Source organism: Aythya fuligula, chromosome 2 (genome assembly GCF_009819795.1).
Source record: "Aythya fuligula isolate bAytFul2 chromosome 2, bAytFul2.pri, whole genome shotgun sequence".
Lineage (NCBI taxonomy): Eukaryota > Metazoa > Chordata > Aves > Anseriformes > Anatidae > Aythya > Aythya fuligula.
This window is the reverse complement of record NC_045560.1, coordinates 150,337,759-150,361,772: the sequence shown is the minus strand read 5'-3', so window position 1 is coordinate 150,361,772 and position 24,014 is coordinate 150,337,759. Positions and strand designations below refer to the sequence as shown.

Sequence of the window (24,014 nt, the reverse complement as noted above, 5' to 3'; positions counted from 1 at the left end):
GAGATTGGGAAACTTTTTATTAAACTAAAAGTTAGTTAGATCTATAAAACGTAGTGAAAGAAGGAAAAAAAAAATCAAAACAATAGAAGCTGAAAGAGACCTCAGGAGGTCATCTGGTCCAATACCCCACTCAGAGCAGGGACAACTTAAAAACTAAACTAGTACTATAGATCGTCTTAGAGGTCCTTTCCAACCTGAATGATTCTACGATCCTATGAACTTTTTGACACAAGAGCAGGTTGTTGAATGCCATTTGCAACCACTTTTTGAGTATCTGGGTGGATAACTTCTCTCAGCACTCCTTTTTTCATCTTCGGCAACTGTTATTATTGAATTCTTTACCTAATATCCATGTGTCCAATTTCTTAATATCTTTGAAACAAGTGTGTCCATTGCCCTGTTTTGGCAAACAGGGTTGCTGTCTTTTTAACTACTTGGAAAGGAATCTGGTACTCTTATGTGCTCATTTATATACGTATGTATATCAGTGACAAACTTGCTGAGATCATCATCTCAGTCAACACCTTATGGTCTTTTTCTTTTTAGAAACGCTTTTTTTATCCTCTTTAAATAAAACCTGCCTTACGAGTTCAAAGGTTTTTTGCACTTCTGCATCAGACTATAAAATAGTAAGCAGGCCTACCTGCTACTTCCTCATAATACAGAATCCATCAAGAATACATTATGCATGTATGAGTGGATGATTACTCAGGATTATAGAGCCTGAAGATCAGGAGGTGAATACTGCCTGTCCAAACTTTTAAAACTAGATGGCTGAACTGTAGAGCACAAACGAGTTCAACAGAAAATGCAAATGTGAAATTATTAAATGATAATTATGATATTACATCATCTTTTGAAAGAGACACTAATGGTATGATAGTGTATGAAAAGTAGTATTACTCTACATTACAGTAGAGTAATGAAATCAACATTTCTTTGACTTAAATTTTCACCTGTAACCATCTATATCATTTTAATATGGGATCAATCAAAGCATAAGGCTTTGATAAGGGCTAGCATTGGTTTGTCATACTATTTATTTATTTAAGTCTCAAACCAATGTGGATGATCAGTGCTTGTACATTTCCTACTAGTTAAGTCTAGTAGCTGTTTTAATTGAGGCTTCTGATAATAGCTATTCAGTTTCTCCATGTAAATTATGCAAATTTTTGCTCTTTTGGTATAAATAACCATAAAACAGCATGAAAAGGTTCTTTGTAGTAGGTGATATCCAAAGTGAGTGGTGTTGCTTTCTTAGTAAAATGTCATACCACCTTTTTTGGCTGGTACAATACAATAAACCAATGTTGATTACAATATAAAATGATTTCTTCTAGTCAAAATTTGTTACTTTAGTTATGGATCACAACTTTTTTCTTCTTTCTCTCATTTTCCCTTGCATCTCCTTTAATACAAGGTTGTTTGGCTTGGGGACTTTTTGTTGTCTTCAATTTAAGTTTTTAAGATAGATTTTAGTCAAGTAGCATTATACCATTAGAATTTTTCTTAAGGGAATAAGCAGTAGAATCAGCGCATGACACCGAGGAAAAGCTATTTTCATTTTCTTTCCATAAAATACATTATTGTAGAATATCTCCTCGTTAGTAAATTGTACACATTTAAAATCATTCACTTTAGTTTTAGTTTGAAAATCTATATTCCAGTTTGTTGTATAGGCTGTACACACATACACGGTCGCTTGCTCTCTTCCTTAAGATTTTACAGATACTAATCCCGAGACTTCATTTTGTTTTTGTATGAAGTTCAATTGTATGTATGAATAATTGGCATTAAAAAGAATTTTTATTGCAGTCACATCAGCGGGTTGATAGACTTCTTTGCAAAAGGCATATTTTTTTGCATTTTATATTTTTGTATCGAGTCTAAGTACCAATCACCTTATTTCACCACAAGTGGTTAATCTATAAATTGATACCTAGTAGCTGTTGGGTTAAGCACTCCTGGCCTCCAGTAGGGGCAATGAAATGAGACCTAGCATTGTCCTCAGCGAAAGAGGGTTAAGTGAAGTTGTGTTGTTGTGCGTTTGTCACAGACTAGGAGGACATATGGGTAGTTATCAGAGCTCGGTGAACATATGGTCATTATACCGTTATGATTTTGATATGCACCTCAGTTCTTTAATATTAAAATGAGATTGTGAATAAACATTCTTCTTTTGTTTTAGTGGCACTAAGAAAAATAGAAACCAGTCATCATCTTTCAATAGATAAATCCAATCAGCACACGGAAATGTTTAAGCCCTCACTGTCCATCGATATACCACATAAACCACAACCTGGAGATTTGCCCCCAAAGCCTCTGCCTCTGGAACTAACTCAGAAACCTCAAGTGGGAGATTTACCCCCGAAGCCTGGAGAACTACCCCCAAAGCCTCAGCTAGGAGATTTGCCACCAAAACCGCAACTTGGAGACTTACCTCCAAAGCCGCAAATGAAGGACCTTCCTCCAAAACCTCAGCTTGGAGAGCTGTTGGCTAAAACTCAAGGTGGAGAAGCATCACCAAAGCCTCAGCCCTCAGAGGCGAATCAAAAATCTCACTCCTTAGATCTTTCTCCAAATGTACAATCTAGAGACACCGTCCAAAAGCAAGCATCTGAAGAGTCTAATGACATAACGCATACCTTGCCAGAAACCCCTGTGCCACTTCCCAGGAAAATAAATATGGTAGGTATTATTCCAGCTAGTTAAAATCTTCCATGCAAGGCTTTGAAGTTGCCATAGGAGTATCTGTGCAAAAAAGAAAGCCCTTGAGCTAAGCACACAAAGCTGGTAAAGTTATGGGCTGGGACAGGGAATGAGGTTCTCTTTTTGTACTTCCAAGCAGCTTCAGCAAATCCCTGGGGTTTACAAGGCCTCTTGCATGCTGAAGCAAATACTAGTAATATAAAATGGTAGTCTTGGGAGCATGCTGATGTATTTAGATTTACTAGGGAACTTGGGCATGTCTATCTGTGCAAGTCATACTTCTGAGTTAATTGGTTTTCTCTGCTGTCTGCTGACTGCTTTGTGGATTACTGGAATATTTATATATTTGATTTTTGTAACTGTTAAAAATTATGTTAGCACCTATTAGTGCTGACCGATATTAATCTGTAGATTTAAAAAAAAAAAAAAAAAAAAAAAAAAAAATAAATTACAGGTAAACTGTGACAAACTTGTGAATGTTCCTGTCATGAATATTTGATGTAAGTGTACTTATGTGGTTAACAGAGGTTCGGATATATTGCTCAATTTCTAAAATAGACCTGGCTGGATGGCATGCCATAACGGAGCTGGGGCTATAACTAGGTTCCAAGTCTCCTTGCTCAATCCCCAGTTCATCTTGCTATTCATCTTGCTAGCAAGTGCAATTTCCATCCAACGGAGGCTTTTTTTTCATGCATATGTATATTGAAATCGTTTTATGAAACTCCAGAGTGCTCTCAAGATTTTCGTCATTAAGAATACATCAAAAAGGAGCTGGTTTTGCTTGTCAAATTGGCTATGCAAAGCACTTATGTGAAAGGAAATGTGACTTCCGTTCTGGTAGTGAAAGCAGAGGGTGAGTTTCTCCCTTCGTGTGCTTGTTTGAGAAAGAACACTTTGTGTAGGGCCATTATTCTGCCTGGCTTCTGTGCTTGACTTGTCTGTAACTTCCTATCTGAGCTGAGGAAGACAGTTGGTGCTAGGGCTTCCTGATCACTCTGGAGATTAGATTAAAAATAAAAAAGTCCAGGGATCTGATCAAAAGGTGTCTGCAACTATGATTTGTTTGTTTATGTGCTTTTAAATACAAGGAAGCAAATGACACTGGTCAGCTATTTTCCCTTTCTAATAGAGGGAATGACAGCAAATGGTGGATAAGGTTTTTGGGTTTGTGTTTTTTAAACTCTTCCCCTATTTTATACAGAAACATCACGAGTAAAAATTCAGTGTTCTCCAAATTCAGCCGTTTTCGTATGTTCAGTACATTAAATGTTCCTCTCTTTTGGAGTGATCAAAATGATGATGTATCCATCACCTTACCTTCCACTCCTCTGCTCAGCATTGTGTATGCACATACAGCTTTCTTGTCCACTGCACTTCTTTTTCCTCCAGCAATAATGTGCAAGAGTTCATCTTAAATGTGTTTTGCTTGCACTTTCAACCTGTCGCTATTTCCTCTCAGCACAAACTGATGAAATACTACATGACAGTGCAACATTAAGACCTGTGAGAACAGCCACAAGTACGTGTGGGTACTTCAGTCTTGTTTTTGCCTGTTTAGCTACCAAATAGAGGAGCAAAGATTAGTTTTCGGAAGTTTTAGAAAACCGGTTGTTCAAAATTATTAGGTAGAAATACCAACACTGATAACACATAAGGTATTGAAAGGATATTTTTCGAGAAATGAAGCCTACTCTGAATGATTGTAAAATAACATAAATAACATTGAACACTTGTGTGTGTATGTGTTTTACAGAGAAAAAAATGCTTTTTAAACAATTATTGAGTGGAAATATGAACATAAAGGGATTATTTAATAACTATAACAGCTGATTAATATTTGGTCTTGAACAGAAGAAATGTGTTCCTGAATAGATACTAATACTGGGTTACAGGGCTGTGTTTTTTTTGTGTTTTTGTTTATAGTTGCAAATTACATGCCCTGGAATTACTTTCATTTTTTTCACACACCAGTGCCCCAGTCTCTGTTCTAAAAACATACACTTTCTTCATATCCATCCTTTTGTAAACCTTCCCAAGTTTAATACCACCTCAGGCTCGAATTCTTCTTTCTACTTCTCTTCTAGCTGAAAGGAATAAAATATTAAAATGTTGTCTCTAGTACTAGGCAAAAAGAACCAGGAGCAACTTCAGGCATTTTTTTTTATGGGCTCTTACAAACAGAGTTGCATACAGTCCTCTAAGGTTAGAGGAATAAAACTTCCTGCAGTCTCCTTGCGGAATGATACGATTTTTATCTGTCAAAAGTAGTTGTGTCCCTTCATCCAGTGAGCATTGATTGGAGCTGTCTTAGTTTGCAAAGCTTCTCTGGAGTTGAAAGCTGGGATGGGCTCCAAATATGCATTAAAATTGAATTTCAATCCCTTGCGATAGTTAAGATTTCTGTTCAAATTACCTGAATTTATTAAAAAAAAAAAAAAAAAAAAAGAGAGAGAGAGAGCATTTTTGAAGTAATTTCTTGCTGCAGTAAATCCTTCAGGGAGAGGGGGACAAAAAAACCTTCCTTTGATCTCATATGAATTTCACCTAAGGTATTTCTATTCATTTGTCTCAAGAGTACATTTTTTCTAGTCTTAACTTTGTGTTCACTGCATCACCCCTTACGTATGTAATTGTTGTTTTTCTATAACTTCAGTGTGAGTGCTGCTTGCTATGCGTCTGTTCTGCTGTTGAACTGCAAGCATTTTTTTTTTTTTTTTTTTTGCCAAAACGCAGAGGGTAGGTAACAGCAAAGAGAAGACTCCCTAGGAAATTTCCTCAGTGAAGTTACTTTTGGCGCAAATTCCTCTAAACCTGCTGACTTTTTCTTTGTAGCCCTCCTGCTTCTCATCTCCTTCTGCTCTTCTTGTTTTTTGCATTCTTGTTTTCTGACTACTTCTGTTCAAAGAGGAACTGCAGTTTCTGAAGAAGTGTGGGTATAAAAACACAGGACTTTCAAGCAGCAGCATATTTCTGTGAATATAAAGTAGCAGCATATTTCTGTTCACATTGCTTACTTAGTCTATTTGGAAATAATTTAAAGCATTTTTCCTGCCATGAGAAACATATGTTCAGGGAGGAGTCCATGGCTCAGGCTTTTTCACATGAATTAGCAGCATGCAGCAAAATATGACCTAGAAAATACTTGGACTCAAAACAGGGGAACTGTGACAATATCTATTGGAAACTATCATCACAAAATAATGCTGCCATCTGAAATTATGATTCTTTTTAATAAGAAATCACTAACATTATGGATCAAAACCCATTCAGAAATAATTTCCAGATTCAATACTATAAGCAGATTTGAAGTCAGAGGATACTGTATTTTCCTGCTAGACCCAAACCCCAAATTTAAAGGAATACTGGGATTTAAAGGCAGCATTTTCCTCAGTCTGTACCACTCCTGTAGTGTTCAGAGGAGATTGGAATTCATTTTCTGCCTTTTTTTTTTTTTTAGTTATGTATGTGTTGTAGGAGAAAGGGTGGTTGTGCATTGAAAGAATGTAATGACTTTATTTAAGCTTTGATGGAAGATGTGTAGGATACTTATGCAGTGCACTAGGTATAAAAGTCTCTTGGGAGTTCTGAATCTTAAGAAAAAACCTAGACCTGTGTAGGTATCTTCCTTTTTCTCTTTTTTTTTTTTCCTTATTGAATTGTAGTTTTTAGATTTTCATGCCCTAATTACAGAGAAGGAAATTTGGTGGGCTTCACATTTTCGTAACACAAAGCATAACTGGAAGGTATAACTCATTTGGTACATTTTCGCTGTTCCTCATGTCTTTCATCTAAAACTTCTCTGTATTTTTAGGGAAAGAACAAGGTTAGGCGAGTGAAGACCATTTATGACTGCCAGGCAGATAACGATGATGAGCTCACATTTGTTGAAGGAGAAGTAATTATTGTAACTGGTGAAGAGGACCAAGAGTGGTGGGTATGTATCTTTGCCTTTTATAGCTCCACAAAACTTCCTTACGACTTTTAAAGGACAGCCTCTTTTTTCTTATATTTTTTTGTAGTTGTTGTTCTGTTGTTTTTTGTTTGTTTGTTTGTTTGTTTGTTTGTTTTTACTGGGAAGGAAGAGGAGAGGAATGCAGCAGGGGCAGGTTGTTTTGCACAAACAGATGTCCAGCATTTAAACTCATATTAGAAGAGACCCCCTTTTTCTCTTAGGGTCTGCAAGGTCCTGGGAGTCTGCTAGCAGCATTCTGACTAGGTTTGGCTTCATTGCAGGCTCATAACAACACATCTAAATTTATTTATTTACGTAAATTGGGCTGTATCATACTCTAGCCTTCCATCAAGTAAAGAGGATGTGTCATATCTTCACCCTGTTTAGCATGCTTACGCTCTTCATGAAAAATGGGAAGTGTAATTATCTGCAGTGCACCAGAAATGATAACTTTTATCTATAGGGGCTGCTGGGAGTCTGAAAAACTATTTGAAATTAGTGCTCCCAGTTGCTGATTCTTTTTCCCTAAATGAGAGGTAGCCGATCAACATTTTCTCCCATCCTTTGTCATAATTTTGTATCATACTCCTCCCCCTTCTCTATGCTGTTGTCTTTGGTTATTTAGTGCTAACCTCAGGCTTTCTCAGCCATGCTCAGGGGCTCCAACCTCCCTTGAAACTCTAATTGTTGTTTCCAAAGCCCTCCTGCATCAAACTGCCCCACCTGAGAGTTATTACGGGGGAAAATGAGACAGGTTGCCTTCAATTTGACTAAAACAAATTCTTCTTGCAGTGCTGCCTACGATTTCCTAATCTAAGTGCGATGCAATCTTTGCTGTTTTGGTTCTAGCTGCATGGTTTCCTCTCACTGATCAGCAGGGCATTGAAATGTGGAAAAGTTTCAGCTGAAAAGATGGTATCAAAGGGGCAACAGGCAGCAAAAAGCTGCTGTATTCGCCATACCATTCAGTCCACGACTATAGTTTTGTTAGCTGCTGATTCTGTTTTGTGAAGTACGCAGGGGTTTTATGAAGCCACATGCCTGACAAATTCCATGAAGCGCTCCGGTTCGAGCATTTCTGAGGGGGGAAATGAGTGCTGTTGACTCATACATTTCAAAAATTTGGCTCCACAAGAGGAAATGGCCAGCCCTGCATGTTTCCCCTTCCCATTTTGTTAGTTCGTGGAAGAGGAAGGAGGCACATTATTATTCTGAAAGTAGTGAGCAGTGCTGTAGCAGGATGAGAAGAGGGTTATGTGGTCAGTCGAGACTGCTACCCCCGTGCTATCAGTTTGACAATTGTTTACGATAAGGCATTTTGAACACGAAAAGTTCATATAGAAAGTGCTGTCTTTGTTAGAAGTTGCTTGAAAATTTCTTTATAAATGACTATTATTCAAAGTATGTAAGAAATTGTATATGGAAAGTGCTTAATGAGACAATGCTGTCGTTTGTTACAAACACTACTATGCACATAAATCGTTAGAAATCATGCTATAATTGAATGAGCAAACAGCTAGGCCTTTATCACTTCAAATAAGTGAATTTTATCTAGGATTTATTGTATCCAGCAATGCAGATTATCATAAGTAACTTCACAATTGTAAGCAGGCATTCCCTCAAGTGAGATGTTTAGCATTATTCAGTTAACTAAGATGAATGCTTCTGAGAGACACGTGCCTTGTTACTGCAAGTTAATCTGTCAGAAAATAAAGAGTCGGCCTTCAGTTTTGATGAGGTTCTTGAAATTCAGTGGTGTATATAGCCCCTACAGGCTTCTAAATTCAGCTGTAGCTTTGCTCTCTTTAGCTGTAGTTGGCTTGTCTTATTTATAATATGCTCGTGTGGTTTTGTTTTGCTCCTTTACAAAATTCAAATGTATGCCTTAAACTATCAAAGAACTTGCGGAGGCTCCATAGTATCTATGCAATTCAGCTGGTTTTTAATGGAATAAATGCTGTTTGTGAACAAGATATGTATGCAGATTTACATTTTTTTTTCTCTTGTGTTGCAGATTGGCCACATCGAAGGACAGCCAGAGAGGAAAGGGGTCTTTCCAGTGTCCTTTGTGCACATTCTGTCAGACTAGTAAAAACAAACAACAAAAGAACTAAACTTGAGCATTGCACATTCTTCATGCAAGACGGGCTTTTTAGCAAAAGCAAACGCTGCTGCCTCCCTGTAATCCTGTGCACAATTGTATATATAGCTGCTGTTACAAATTAAGAATTCATTTAAGTTTCACCTCATGAGGTTGAATTATATGTTTTGTAAATATACTGTGTTATTCTGCCTTTGCCAGTATTATGGTAGCCTTGGAACCTGGCACGCCTTATTGGGTTCGTTGAAGCCATCCTCGGCATCTAGCACTTACATCTCTGTCTAAGCTGTTAAAAATATGTATGAACTGCCAGCTTTCCAAACATAGGTGGTCTCCATCAACCATGTAACTGTACAGAAAGGACTGTTCCTAATAACTCGGTATTCTCAATATACAATTAGCAGAAAGTTAGAATGAGTGAATGGTTTTGGACAATTTAAAAATCAGTCTGCAGTTTCTAAGTGTATGCAGTTTACAGCTATGAAACCCACTTCGGTATTTATTTAATATAGTGCTCAGTTAAGTGTAATTATGAAGACAAATATTCACTGACTTTACAGATAACAGTAATGTTTTATGGTGTGCATACAGCATTTCATGTTTATATTATGTGGACCTATGCCAAACTGTGATTGCAGTTCCCCTGTGATATTACCTCACTTTGACAAGTTACAAATTTATTTCATCCGAAAACTTATTTTAATGAAAATTAGTCATTGTTCTTTCGTAGATATATGTGAAATTTGCTGGTTTCTTTCACTGAATTCTTAGTAACCAAGGACTTCTAGAAAATGTTAACTGTTGACATTATGCATGCATTTAGATGCTTACTTGAAACCTGCCTTTGTACAAAAGTAGTACTGTAGTCATATAGCTACATTTGAAGAAGAGAACATTTTAACTTAATTGCTATTCAGATTAATGTGAGCTTGCAACAGTATTTGTTTATAGCTAAATTGGCTCTTTGAAAAATGATTTTGTGGGTTCTTTTTCCTCTGTCTTCAACCTTGCTAAAAGTTAGTTATCTAAATAAAATTTCTTAAGTGGTGGTATAAGGATAAATTTAAATTATTTTTAATTGCTTTAGAAAGTGGAAGTTAATACGACCTTTCATACATTTGATCAGGCTGTTAATAACTTGGATGACAAGTATCGAGCTGGTTTTAGTAAAGTTCACTAAACAGTAACTGTAGTAGTCTCAATTCAAAGCACCAGCTAACAAACATTATTATAAAACTAATTGGTAAGAAAATCATTAGAAGGCTGCATTTGACCTGAGGTTTCTTGAAAGTTGGTTTAAAGCTGCATTGCCAGAAAAAACTTACATGCATTACCGAAAACTTTCATTAACTGTGTCACTTTCAAGATCATTTCTTAACTTTGAAACATAATGCAATTGTGGTTTTTCCCATGGTTTGTCTGTAGCGGGTTCCATAACTTCCATACGTAGCTTTGCATTACTTGTGTTAAATGTTATTTTGGCTTCAGTACCTAGCAGTGCGATTTCAAAGCAGATTGTCTTGGCTGCATGGAAAGATTTTCATTTCATAAAAGCACATCTCAGGCTCTCTGAGGGCTTTCATTTTTAATTCAGTTTTACAAGACTGTAGTCAGTGAATATTTAATTCTGTTTGTGGTTAATATGGAAACAAATACGAGTCTAAACCCCAGATGGAAAAAAATGGAAAAACATTTATCAACTGTTAATGGTTTTATCACTTATGATAAAAGTTTATTAAAAAAATAAAATTACACAATGAGTGAGCAAGCCTGCTGGCATCTAATCTTCAGTATTACCAGTTCCAGTATTTCAGACTTTACTCTGTTTTTTATGGAAAGGAAGTCAGGATTAGCATTTATTTAGCATTCCATTTTAGCCATTAATACAATGTTTTAAGTTGCATTAAAGAACAAAACCTATTCACTTTTGTGGTCAATTGTATTTTTAAGTGATCTTGAAATAAACTGATAAAAAAGCAAACCATATAGAGAAAACCTAGGCATGTAAAATTATGTAGAGTCAAATGTCTATTCTTTTCTATGCTCTTTAAAATAGTATACATATGCATTTTATAAAATTAAATGAGTTCCATCAGGAACAATAGTTCTGTTTATTCTGGCTTATTGTGGGTCATAAGAAATCTGAAAATGTATGATATTGATTGAGTTTAAGTACAGTATTATATTTGAACTCAATGAGCCACTGTCTGCGATTTTGTACATGACATAGTATTTGGAAAGTCTAAATCTTTATGGAAAATTAGCTGATAGGGGCTGGGGGGAGGGCCAGGGGAAGGTGCCCCCAGAGGGGGAAGTATGCTCTGCAGATGTCTTATTTACTGTTGAACAACAGTTGCTATTTATTTTTTTATTACATTGAACATCACATGTACAGAAATCAGATCTGATCATGCCACTAGTTAAAATCTTGAATTCTCATTGAATGTTAAGGTAAAACATCAGTACACATGTCTATTCACATGTATTTAATGTGACAGTTTTTGAGTACTGTATGTGTTAATTTCTACTTTTTTAATATTTAAAATTGCTTTTAAATAAATGTATTCAGTTGATCCCAGATATCTGAACCAAGGCCCTTTTGTCAACTGGAATATCATCCAGGGAGAAAGGTTGGATTCCCAACAGGTAGAACTTCAACACTTGACATGTTTCCTCTTGACTATAAACCACCCCTTCTGTAGTGCCATTTAAATGTGTTAACAGTTGTTAAATATGGATGCAATCCCCTTTTTTTCTGGAAAACTTGACTTACTAAAATTAGCATCGAAACATTTTGGTCCATGAGTTTCAATTTGCTTTCTCTGTGGCTTCAGTAGGCCCCGTGGAAACCCCGGTGTGTCTTTGTTTTCTAAAGCTGGCCCTTCTGGTTGAAAAGAGCTGCCCAGCTTGGTCCTCTGCCTTTCTGCCTTGTGAGTCTGTAAGCAGGAAAACCAAACCCAGCAGCAGCCCTCAGCCTGACTGGAGCAGTATTAACCTTTCCCGGACGGAGGTGACGTTATTGCTTAGAATTTCAGGTCTGATCCAGCGCCTAGATTTTATTTGCCCCCAGCTGGGTGCTTGGAAGTTTTTCATTTAACACCCAACTGCTCCAAAAACGAACAAGTCGCTTGAAATTACTTTCTCATCCTTTAGCCGGAGGAAAAGTTGGAGCGTAGAGTTATCAGGTCTGGTTTGTATCAAAAATAGTAACTGCAACAGCACAGGGCTCAGGAGGCTGCTGCGATGAGGTAGCTTCTTGAGCGCTGTGCTGTAGTGCAGGCATCGCCTGGGTTCTTCGTGGAATATTTTGCTCAGTTTGGGGTTTTGAATTTGCATAGCCTACACATTTTTGGAGGAGGGGGAGTGAAATGTGGACCAGGGAGCAGGAGAAGCAGTCTGGTTAAATAGTGGTGCTCTTGCTCTGTTTCTACCTTGTCTCAGTATTTCACACAGCAGCATTCAGAGATCTGCTGGTTCCAGTAACCTCAGTCTTTGTCCTATTATTTGCTCTTCACTGACATGCATGATTTCTTTTTGCAAGCCAAAATTGAGGTGGGTATTTCATGTACTGTTTGGTGCTGAAGAGGCCAAGACAAGCACATGCTCCAATAACACCCCCTGTTATTCAGGTTTACAGAGTTTCAGCCTTTTCACTCTTTTCTATGGCAAACTTAAAGCTCATAATTTAACAAAGACTAGTGGTCAACACCAGTGAAAATGATGCAAATCTTAAATACCAATCAATGAAACTCTGAATAGCCTCCCTCTCTCTCCTCCCCCTCCCCCCCCCCCCCCCCCCCCCCCCAAAAAAAAAAAAAAAAAAAAAAAAAAAGCACTATATATTCCAGTCCTATAAATATGATTTTATAATTTTCAGATTCTTCCCCCTTCCCCAAACTCTAGTTCTGGGTGATAGTTGACTTGAGCATCAATAACAAGTAACTTTACTTTCCCAACAGGCTGTCCTGTTCCCAGTTCACAGCTTCGTGCCATTCACACCCTGGACTGGTCACACTCTGGTGTCAGGAAACCAGAATATGACAGAAGAGCAAAAGTTATCCCTTAATATTTAAAGTTCAGCTTCAGACCTTGGTTTCTTACAGACAACTAAGCAGCTTGCCCTTGAGTTTAAGGCTGTTGGGGGTGACACACTTATTTTAGCCCTTCTAAAACAGACAGAGGCTTATGAGATGGACACAGAACGTACACAGGACTGTGAGATGTTTCCATCTATACAGCTGTAAGCCCCACATTTTCTTACCTAATGCAAACTATGTCAAGTTGTCTTAATGATACTTTCAGGGCTATACAGGACATGATTTAGAGCCCAGCCATCTGCCGAGAGAGTGCTCAAGTTTCTTCTTGAGATAAGCTAAGTGCTGTTTGTCAACTTGTACTTAAGCTCGCAGCCCCCTGTGCCGCAGCGTGCACAGGACCTGCGAGTTTTGGCTATTTCTTGTCAGCTGGTGTTGGAGTAACGCTAAAACCGATAGTGTGTCACTGTACAGGCCTTGCCTTGTTCCTCTGCAAGTTGCAGAACAGACCCCAGTGTATGCAGTAGGGCAGATGTCTGCTCCAGTCTCCTTTTATAATAGCGGGGGCGAGGGACAAACAATTTGTGGTGGCTATTGCAGCTGCTATAGCTGCAGAGGAGAAGCTAATCAATAGCTTGCTGTACTGCCTGACAGACGGGTGTTTAGAACAAGCTTTAAGCTTACCTGGAGCTTTAAATCCAGCGTTAATGCTGCTGTGCAGCTCCTGCCTGCCTGGTCTTGGCTCATGTTGTGTCTGATTAGAAATGTTCCCTCCCTTATGTTTGTTATTTTTTGCTGAAAGGTGGTCTGTAGCTATGTCCGTTCCCTCATTTTTATTTTTATTTTTTCCTTTAAAGTTTGAGGATATTTTTATGCTTCAGATACCACCAGAAATTCAGAAATCTGAATTCATATTTTTTTCTTAATCACGTTGTGTAAATGAATCACCCTTGGACATGTAAGACTGCCCTAGAATGGCTGCATATAGAGGTTATTTCGCTATATTTACCTTTGTTCGGTTCAATTAGTGGCATTAACAAGTTTTTTGCTAACTAGTTTACTTAGTCTCTTTTCCAGGAAATACTACAGGAAGATTTTACTACAGTTGTCTGTAAACAGTAGGGAATAATATGCAGTAGCTTGAAGTCTGAAGCTGTTCTCAAACCTTTTTTTGTAATCTGTTTTTCTTTGTCCCTCCCTGATTCCACATCCCTGCTACTCTAGTAAGTATAAACATGCCTCTGAGCTGGAGTTTAGTGTTTAAATAAAAGTCAAAACCTGCTACTTACGGAAAAGTATTTAAAAAGTGCTGCTGAACGTTGGGACTGAAAAAGACAAGCCACATCTCGAGCGAAGCCTGTCCCAAAGTCAGCAGCTGTTTGCTGGTTAAGCAGGGGTTTTGTAATGGCTTTCTGCTGGAGCCTGCAGCCTGCCTGAGTGACCTGATGACCCCAGGAGCCACACAGTTTCAAAAATACCTTGAAAATGAAAGCTCGCATTTTTTTTTTTTATTTTCCAAATTAGGACAGATTACACTGCCTGTAATCACCTGCCTATAATGCAAGCTATCCCACCCCTGGCCACAGACCTATAAACTCGTGCTTCCTAGCCTTCCCTTGATTCACTGTAAATGCTGAATTTAGAGCTGTAGCTCTACTGCAGTAATTGTAGGCAGGAAAGCAAGAGCCCCTACAGCTGAGCAGTCGGTGAGCTGCAGCTCCTTCCTGAAATTGCCAGCCATGTGCTCTTATTCCAGCTGAGACCTGTTCTTGGGTGGAAACTCGTCCAGGAGCTGGAAGAAGCTGTGTGTAACAACTCGGGGGATGTTGCGTCGGTAGAAGCGTGGGGATGAAGGGCAGATCTATGATCCAGGATGTTCCTTAGTCTCTGTCTTCCCTATATAGGAAGCAGGCCAACCTCTACAGAAAGGCACTGGAGAGAAAATGTTAAAACTGCTTCCATAGGGTGCACAGAGCCTGCTTACGAGGGAAACGTAGCAGCTCGGCTCGGACAGCTAGAGAGCAAGGAGCTTCCAGCGTTGAGCTTCATGTGAAATGAACTGGCATCGAGTGGTGGAAGATGGGGGCTTCTTCAGAGGAGATTTTGACATCACCTCTATCTCTATGGCACAGGTCTGGAACACAGCTACCTTGCTGAGGGCTGGATTTTGCTCAGGATCATTCTTCAACCCAGCATCTGTGTTCCTGCTAGGTCTGAGTGAGATGCTACCAGGTGCAGCAGAAAAGTTCCTCCTGTTCCTCCTTCCCGGCTGGGGCGCAGAGAGAGCTGAGATTAAAAAACAATAATGAATGTGGGTGTGGAGGAACCCCCTCTACTTCAAAACCGTGGAGAGCAGAACTTTCTTCCTGCCATCTTCCAATGGCAGTGTTCTGCCTAAGTGGTGTGTTTTTTGTGCAAAGTAAAGCCCCTAGCAATATTTATTTAGCCAAGGGTCTTCCTAGGGTCGCCACCTCCCCCTCTGCATAGCTGGCATCTGTTCTGCTTGTGCTCCACAGTGTTGGTTCATCTAGTGCAATAACTTGCAAGTGGTGGAATAATAGAAGAGATCTGAGCTCAGTGCTTCTGTATAGCAGTCCTGTTTCCTATGTAGCATCTCAGAGCTGTTAGCTCTGCCTCCAGCCTCCCTGCTGTCACCTTTCCATCTGCTTTGGGCCGTGTACAGGTTTTGTAGTCACTGTGGCATTGCAGAGAGCTGTGTGCCACTGCACAGGGCCTCACTGGGGCTGCAGAGCGAGCTGCAGTATCAGTCCCCTGCAAGCTCCTGCCAGTAAAGCTGGCCAGCAGAATACCATTTACAGAAATTACCTTAAGAGCTGTTACCCCATCTAATCCCTGTCCCTTCCTGAAAGGGATTGACGGTGCTGGAGAACAACAGCATCTGTCGCTGGAGGGAAAGCCCTGATGCAGCCTGAGCAGCCCTTTGTGCTGGGTGGGTGGGACAGGGGTCCCGGGGGAATCCTTGCTCCTTCTGTGAGCAAGATGCCATCGATGGTTGGTATGAGAGAGGAGACACCATGCAGGGCTCCTCAGGGTTGTCACAGGTGCCTGAGCACAGCCCTGTCCCCAGGACCACGAGCTGTGGGGCCTTCCTCCAGCTGCTAGCCCACAGCCCAAGCCAGCTGGTCGGGCTGAGGGCAGTGCTCTGTCACCCTTTGCACTCTGAAGACTGTTGTAGGAGATTATTTTTGGTATATACGCATTTAAAGTTTCCAGGACACTTCTGAGTGTCGCTGCTGGCTGCTGTCTTCCTACTTCTGCAAAAGCTGCCTCATCCTCTGCTTCCTCACAGGTTTCATGTGCGTTTTGACTGGGGTGGCCATGCTGAGGTTGTCACAGTGCATGCTGAGGTAGCAGGATGAGGCCGGGTCATATCACAGAATCTGATCACAGGATGGGTTGGGTTGGAAGGGACCTTAAAGTTCATTTGGTTCCAACCTCCTGCCATAGGCAGGGACACCTCCCACCAGCTCAGGTTGCTCAAAGCCACATCCAGCCTGGCCTTGAACACCTCCAGGGATGGGGCACCCACAGCTTCTGTGGGCAGCCTTGCCACCCTCACAGCAAAGAAGGGTCCTGCCAAGGCTCCCAGGGGGGACCCCAGGTGGGGAGAAACCCCAGTGGATTTGTCACCACCCCAGGTGCTTGAGGTGGAAGGGGACACGCTGGTGCCTGCAGAACAGCTGAGTGTATCAGGTTGTGCCCACATCCTCCTTTGGCTACAAACCTTCATCCCCCTCCCTCCTCCTCCTCCTCCACCTCAGCACCCCTCCCTGAGGCCAGCAGTCCCCAACCCACAGCCCCCCTCCTCCTATCCCCCATTTTGGGGCCGCTCCCCCAGCCCCCTGGGGAGGGGGGGGGGGATGCTTCGCCCTCCCCTGGTGCTCGCTAGCAACGGGCCGGGGCAGGGCGGCCAAGCCGGGCCCGATGAAGGTGCCGGAGCCTCCTCTTCCTCCTCTTCCTCCCCCCGGGGCTCGGCTTCCTTTTATAGCGATGCGGCACCGCTCTCGCCGCCCAACCTGCGGCGGCGGAGCCGGCCCCCGGCAACCCGGAAGGCGGCGGCGGGCTGAGCGCCGCGGGCGGCCCCGCGCCCAGGTACCGAGCCCCGAGGGGAACCGGGGGGAATCGGGGAGGGGGGTCCCGAGGGGTAAAGGGTGAGGAGGGGGCTCCCGGAGCCCTGCAGAGGGGCATCGAGGTCTGCTGGGGGGGCTCCGAGCTCCGCTGAGGGGCCTCGCCTTCGCCCCGAGGAAGGGAGGGTGCGGGGGGGCTGGGAGGGGATCCCCCCGTGGTGGTCCCTCAACTCCCTCCTAGGAGGACGGAGGGGGGCAGGAGACCCAGCCCCAAATGGCCATGGAAAGCTGAGGGTGAGATGGGGTGGATGGTTTTGGGGAGGAAGCCGGGGTTTGGCTCCACATCCCACTGCCTGCGATGGATGGAGATCTGGGGGTCGGTTTCTGTCTCAGGCTGGGCGAGTTGCATTGGGTTGTCCCCTCGCGCCAGGACAGGTGCCAGGCTGGAGGCTCCTCACGCCAATCTAGCACCTGCTCCTGGCTGCATGGCCGAAATTCAGGTGGCCAGAAGCTGGGCGAGGAAGCGAGAACGCCTGCTTTGGGGGCTGCCTGGCTTGGGCAGGGATGGCGGCGAGGTCACGGTGGTGGCTCTGTGCGAAAACTGCCCTGGCCTCTTGAGCAAGTCGTGGCGTTTCAAAAGGATCCGTGGTGAAACGGAGAGGAAATCGCACGCAGCCACCCCTAAACCGTGATCTGGCTGCACAGCGTAGAGTCACGTTATCGTTTTGTGGTTTAAAAATTCATTATCTCTAATAAATGAAACCCCCAGCAGTGTGGGGTTTCATCGGCTCCTGGCTGCTCTGCTCCCGGTCAGACTGATGGGCATGGTCAGCGCATTTTCCACTGGTTGTAACCCCTTGGTTTTTAGGGTGCAGCGGGGTTGGTGGCATGGATGGTCCTGTGGGTCAGGAGGAGAAGCTCGCTGGAGAGATGAGGTTTCTGAGCAGGGAGAGCAGTGTCCCACATTGAAACTGGGAGCCAGCAGGAGCTGTCTGACAAACAGGACTTCAAAAATATTTCCAGTAAGGTCGAGAGCATCTCTTTCCTTAAGCAAGATCGATAGTTTGGATTGCTCAGCAAGGAGCACATAAAATGGATTTGCAATGATGTCCATGGTGCAGCTCAGGCTTGGGGAAAAAAACAAAATAAAGAGGCCTCGTTTGGTGCCTCTAGAGGTGGCACGGCCAGCGGCAGCAGTGTGAGAGGGCAGCGGAAAGCCTAACGCAGCCCGTAGGTGTGGGAAGGCACAGCCACCGTGCACCGCTGTTTCTTTTTACTCAAAGGTGTCAGAGAATAAGTAGTGACTTAGAAGAATAAAGGGCAATGTTCGGCTGAGATACTTCCTGTGCTTGTTGGAGAAGAACAAGGACAGGAGTATTTTGAAAGTAAAAGCTTATTTCCTGCAAAAAACTTTTGCTGAAATGAGGGGTAAGATCATTTTGGAGCCGGAGTCGCAGCTGCGGTGACTCAGGCCAGCCACGCTGGCATCGGGACGGGGCTCAGCTGAGGCAAAGCTGAGGGCACCCGACGCTGGGCTGTCTGAGCCTGCAGTGGGGGAACAGGCACAGCATCGTGTGCTTCTCTTGCCTCACCGAGAACAGGAAGATGGCCTAGTCTGTTCCCCTGCTGCAAACAGCCTTGCTCAGTAGGCTCAGACCTGGCCTCGCTCTGCCTCTGCTCCGGAGGCTGAGTGGCCACGGTGTGGTCTCCTGTCTGCCCAGCGAATGTCCAGGAGCACGGTGCCACCATGGTCACCAGGACTGCTCCTGTAAGCTGAAGGTTGTTCCTACTGCGCCTGTCTCAACCATGGCTTAGAAAGGCTTGCCTCTGAGGTTAGCTCCAGCCGAGATCTATCTTCCTAATCGTCTGGTTTAGGTTTTCCTTTAGTGCTTACCGTGGCTGTAAGCTTGCTTATCTGCCGCATCACCGCTGTCATGCAGAGCTGCACGGTCCCACCAGGAGCTTTCCCCTGCAGGAGCGTGCCCCTGGGCGAGGAGATGGCCTCGGAGCAGCCTGCAGAGCTCCAGGCTCCTGCAATACAGTTGTTGGAGCGGGGATTTCCCATCTGCAGCCAGGCTGTGTTTCGTGATGGATAGAGAGCGCCTTGCATGGCGTCTGCAATTGCCCAGCTGTTCAAAACCTTCGTTCTGCGCTGCTTTATGTGGATCTTGATGTAGCGTGGATTTTCTTTTGCTTTCTGAGCTGTATTGCTGTCCCTGCTGGGTGTGGTTTTAAAACTCTTCCCCCCAGAGTTCTGTGGGTTTTTTGTTTGGTTGTTTGCTTGTTTTTCTGAATGCTGCACACGTGAGTTTATTTCCTTAAAACCTTCCTGCATTGGAGATGCTCAAATTGAGTATATGTGTGACCTTGTGGAATTAGGTGGGACAAGTCTGATGTACAGCTCTGGTTTCCGTTCCCAGCAGGTTTTTTACATGATATGAGATGCTTTTCTATCACCCAGAAATGCAATCTAAAAAAATAAATGCTGCTTTTGATATCTGCTTTGCAGAAATGCTGTGAGACCTACTCCAGGGTATCTAGCAAACAAGCTCTTCTTGTTTTCTCAAAGGCTTCCTGGGTAGAAAGGGAAGACTATCAGGCCTTCCAACTGCAGCAGCAAATGAGGACATTTATCTGAGCCTGCCTAGGACAGCCTCTGTCTCAGCCAGAATTAGGACTCCCACCCCACACATCTGCCTTGCTGCCAGTCTTGAGCCCAGGCCTCTTGGCCACAACCCTCGCTATTTGAGGGAAAAAATCACGGGCAGTAGATGCAATCTGCACTATGAAAATCTAATCTGTGACCTAATTTGTTGTGATACCATGAAGGACCTGTCAGCAGCGATCACTGTAACCGGCGGAGCAGACACGCTGCCCGCTTTCCAAGAGCTCTCCGCCAAGCGGCCTCGGAGGCAGCCACGCCGGGCTGAGCGTGTACGTTTGAAATCCTCCTTTGCTGCCAAATTTGGGGAATAATTCACAGCCAGAGCTCCGACCTCTTTCATTACTCTTCTACCATCTTCTATGGTGTCTTACTGAACCTACAGCACTGCCAATCTTGCTCCACGAGAGCTGATAAGGAAGGAAAGTTTTACAGCTTGGGAATGTGCAAGTAAGAGGCCGATAACTGGAGGTGGTGTTCCTAGGTCTGGGCACGGCTGCAAAAAATCTTCACTGAGAAACTCAGGGAGAAATCTTCACTGAGGAACTACGGCTCTATCAAAAACTGACAGCAGAGCTGGGCTTCCTGTGTGCCTGTTTTAGAAATAACAGTTCCTCTTTTTTAAAAAATATTATCTTTAAAGTGCTTTTCTTGAAAGTACTCAATTAAAATATGCCGGGGTGTGCAGCCTATTAATAACTGCTCGGACTTGTGCCCTTGCCCAGCGAGACACTGTTGGTCCCTTCGGGCTTTGAGGGCCTCCCGGTTCCTTGCACACCTCAGGCACACGTTTGCGTGGCCTGCACATATTTGTGTAGCATTTTGTAAACTCGGGGTCCTTGTAACCCTGCCGGGCACTCTGTGCTCGTGTCTCTGCGTGCTGTTTGTTGATTTTTGCTCGCTTTGGGCTTTTCCCTCCACCCACTCGCTTCCTCTCAGTAGCAGCCAGCAGCGCCTCACGTGCTGTGGGCAGGATCCCCGCCTGGTCGGGGGGTCGGCGCCTCACTGCGGGCGAGTGTTGCAGCAGAGGCAGGGGACAGGCATCTGGATATGTCCAGGGGATCTTCTCCCTTCTTCTCAGTGCTGGTGGGGTTGGAGCTGGAGGGCTGTGGCTTGTTCTGAGTGTCCCAGTACAGTGCTGTGTTCAGCTTTGGGCCCCTCACTACAAGGAGGACGTTGAGGCCCAGAGCAGGGCTACGAAGCTGGGGAAGGGCCTGGGGCACAAGTCCTGTGAGGAGCAGCTGAGGGAGCTGGGGGTGGTTGGTGTGGAGAAGAGGAGGCTCAGGGGAGACCTCATTGCTCTCTGCAACTGCCTGAAAGGAAGCTGTGGGGAGCTGGGGGTCGGCCTCTGCTCACAGGTAACCAGTGATAGGACCAGAGGGAATGGCCTCGAGTTGTGCCAGGGGAGGTTCAGGCTGGAAATGAGGAGACATTTCTGCTCAGCAAGAGCAGTCAGGCACTGGGACGGGTTGCCCAGGGAGGTGGTGGAATCCCCGTTCCTGGGAGTGTTCAAGGAGAGGTTGGATGTGGTGCTTGGGGACATGGTTTAGTGGTGATATTGGTGGTAGGGGGTGGTTGGAGCAGGTGATCTTGGAGAGCTTTCCCAACTTTAATGATTCTGTGATTTTTAAGAGGGAGCTGGGCATACTGGGAAGAGTCTGATGGAGGCCACCAGGGTGCTGAAGGGATGGTGGGCCCTTTTCCTGTGAGGAGAGGCTCAGGGGGATCTCATGAATGTGTACAAATACTTGAAGGGAGGGCACAATGACAGAGCCAGGCGCTTTCCAGTGATGCCCAGTGCCAGGACAGGAGGCACTGGGCACAAACCAGCATGCAGGAGGCTCCCTGCAAACACGAAGAGCACTTCTGTGTTAGACAAGTGACACTGGCACATAGGGACAAGAGGAGCCAGGGCAAGCGATGGGAAGCAGGGTGAGTGTATGGCTGGAGGGGACGAGGGTGGGAGAGGGAGGATGGCCGTGTGTGACCGGGCTGGGTGCTGCTTGCTGTCCCTGCCTGTGGGGACAGTTTTTTCTATGGGTAATTTTTTCTATTTCCTCATTTCTCACTAAGGGTTGCCACCTCCCCTGGGACAAGACCAATTACTCAACCCTGTGGGGTGCATCTGGCGGCTTACAGCCCGTCAAAAAGAGAAAAAAAAGAAGCCCATGAAAATAGCATGCCTGTAGTTTTAAATTAGGCAAGGGCTAAAATTAAAAAAGAACAGGCCTATCTGTGGCTACGCAAACCGACAGGGAATTAATATTCAGCTGACTGCCAAGGAAGGCGAGCAGAGGTCTGCAGCTCGCACTTCCTTTGCCTCGTCCCACTCCTGTCCTTGCGGCTTCTCCTCTCTGCAAATTGTCGTCAGGAGTTAGGGGAGAGCTGCCCCAAACCTGCTAATATTTTGCTGGTCCCAGTGCTACTTTCAGTGCTGTGACATGTCAGCAGTGCCCCACGTTTTTACCTTTAATTTCTTTCCTTGGCTGCTATGGATGAAACTTTGGGTGTCCTGCACCGGGGTCACTTGTCATCAGAGCCCAGGTGTGGCCTGGTTCTACCTCCCATTTCCTGGGAGGGAGAAGTGCTCCTCAGACACTTGTTCTTGTTTCCTCTCCCCAGCTATGGTTTGCTTTCCTCCACTGTGATGGCGTTGCTATTAATGGGCTTCAGCAGAAACCAGTTGCCGAAATAATTCCTATTACAAGAATGACTCAGTCTGCTCGGTTCCTAGCAGGTCCAGCTTTCACTTTGCACCCCGCCGTTGTTTTCACCTGCAGCATGAGCCATGCAAATGGTTTTATGAGAACGAGTCAGTGGGCAATGGACTGGTGGGAAAGGTGGGAGCTTCCTGGTGGAAGGGAAAATGTTAAGAAGAAAGGGACCGGGAGCTGCTGGGGAGGGAGTTGTGGTGGTGAAACTGTCTGGTCCTGCTGGTGGAGGTGACATATGGCTCTGTGTGTATATTTGTGGGCTGCGTATGTGCTTGATGAGGGGAGATTTTGATACCTAGAGTCAGGAGAGCTGCAGGTAGGGTTTAAAATCATCCAAATCCCAGAGATGGGGTTCAGGGGCTGGATCCAGGCTGGGTGCAGACCTGCAAGCAGGCAGCGAGTGCCCTCACTGCCAGGCGTGGATATTCCCCAACCCTTAGTATGTTCAGAGGGGCTGGAGGGTGCTTGGAAATCAACACTAAACATTGCCTTAGCACAGCTTTGACAAGTTTACTCCAAGGGCTGGCATTACCCAGAGCAGATGAACTGCCGAGCTGCCTGGAGAAGCAGTGCAAGGCTAAGGGATCCGGCTGTAAACTTGGCCTCCTGCCCCTCTCACCTTGCAAAGTTTCCACCAGGACTTCCTGCGCCCACAGCTGGTCAGATGCCCTACTTATAGGTGTTACTGGCATTGCTTTTATCAGCAAAATTGGCTTCTGGTTCAGTCATGCCTGTTTTAGGGCTGCTCTTACCCAGGGCTGTATCCTGGGCTGTCGCAGGAATCGTCATACCTCTAAAATACCTTTATGCCTTCGAGGGGTGATTATGCCTAGGACTTCGATTTGCTGTGCATGCAAAAAACGGTCTTTTTAGCTTGTTGAGGTTCTGTTTGATCTGTCTTTTTTCTTTTAAATAAATCTCTTGCTGTGCGAAGCAATCGGTGGGTGCGCTCTTATTGGGGTCCTGCTGCTTGGGGCGAGGAGGCTGCCCCCTGCTTCTGCGGGGGGCTCGCGGAGGTGCTGCAGGACCCGTATATGCTTCTCCTGCAGAAATGAGCCAGTTGGAGGCAGCAATCGGGGCCTGCGCCTCAGAGGTGTTCCTGGGCAGATGTTTTCGTCGAGCTGCAGGAGGCCATTTGCATATTGCGTGGGGCTTTTCCTCTTCCTCTTCGCTGCCGTCCGCGTGTCTGGGAAGAAAGTATTGCTCTCAGTCAGGGCCCAAAGTCGTGCAACTTCCTCTGAGCAGCGGCTCCCGGCAGCGCAGCCCCCTGCGGGAAGGGAAGGGGCAGGGGCTCCTTGGGGAGACCTCAGAGAGGAACTTCCCAAGCACTTCTCCTCCTCCTCCACTGGTTTCTGGTGGGCAAAATCGGAGCCCCTGTGCTCCCCTGGGAGGCAGCTGGCTTTGTGCTGCAGGGATGCTTACATCCCTGGTCCTGCAAACCCCACTGTGAAGCCACCAAGCAAGGCTCTGCCAGAGGAGACACCGCAGGCAGTGGGTTCCCTTTTCTCTCCCCACCATGTGGAGGAAAAGGAGCCTCGTGCCTGCCCCCACGTACCCGGTTGGAGCATCCCACTTCCCACACGAAACACAGGCAATGGCAGGCTGTATCCGAGCATATCCGAGACTGCAAAATACATAATTTTGAGGTCACTGAAACTTGGTTCCTTATCCCAAAGCCTCCTTTTGCCCTCAGCACCATTACTGCCAGTGAACTAGGTGAATTTATGTCCCAGCCCCGTCTGAAGAGGTAC

The 24,014-nt window shown here is 44.5% G+C and overlaps 2 protein-coding genes across 6 annotated transcripts in view; both read left to right on the top strand.

Moving 5' to 3' along the window:
• Window positions 1-10,964, top strand: part of ASAP1 (ArfGAP with SH3 domain, ankyrin repeat and PH domain 1) — a 126,078-nt gene extending 115,114 nt beyond the window's left edge. For all 5 annotated transcript variants that reach the window (XM_032181642.1, XM_032181638.1, XM_032181641.1 and 2 more), the window contains 3 exons: window positions 2,189-2,688; window positions 6,524-6,646; window positions 8,679-10,964. In XM_032181642.1, coding sequence (XP_032037533.1) covers window positions 2,189-2,688; window positions 6,524-6,646; window positions 8,679-8,753 — 698 coding nt within the window. In that variant the 3' untranslated portion in view covers window positions 8,754-10,964. The remainder of the gene's footprint in view (window positions 1-2,188; window positions 2,689-6,523; window positions 6,647-8,678) is intronic.
• Window positions 10,965-16,882: 5,918 nt separating this feature from the next.
• The window catches only part of CYRIB (CYFIP related Rac1 interactor B), a 90,847-nt gene continuing 83,715 nt past the window's right edge, over window positions 16,883-24,014 (top strand). The window contains exon 1 of the mRNA XM_032181351.1: window positions 16,883-16,912. The gene's annotated coding sequence lies outside the window, so the exon portion shown is untranslated. The remainder of the gene's footprint in view (window positions 16,913-24,014) is intronic.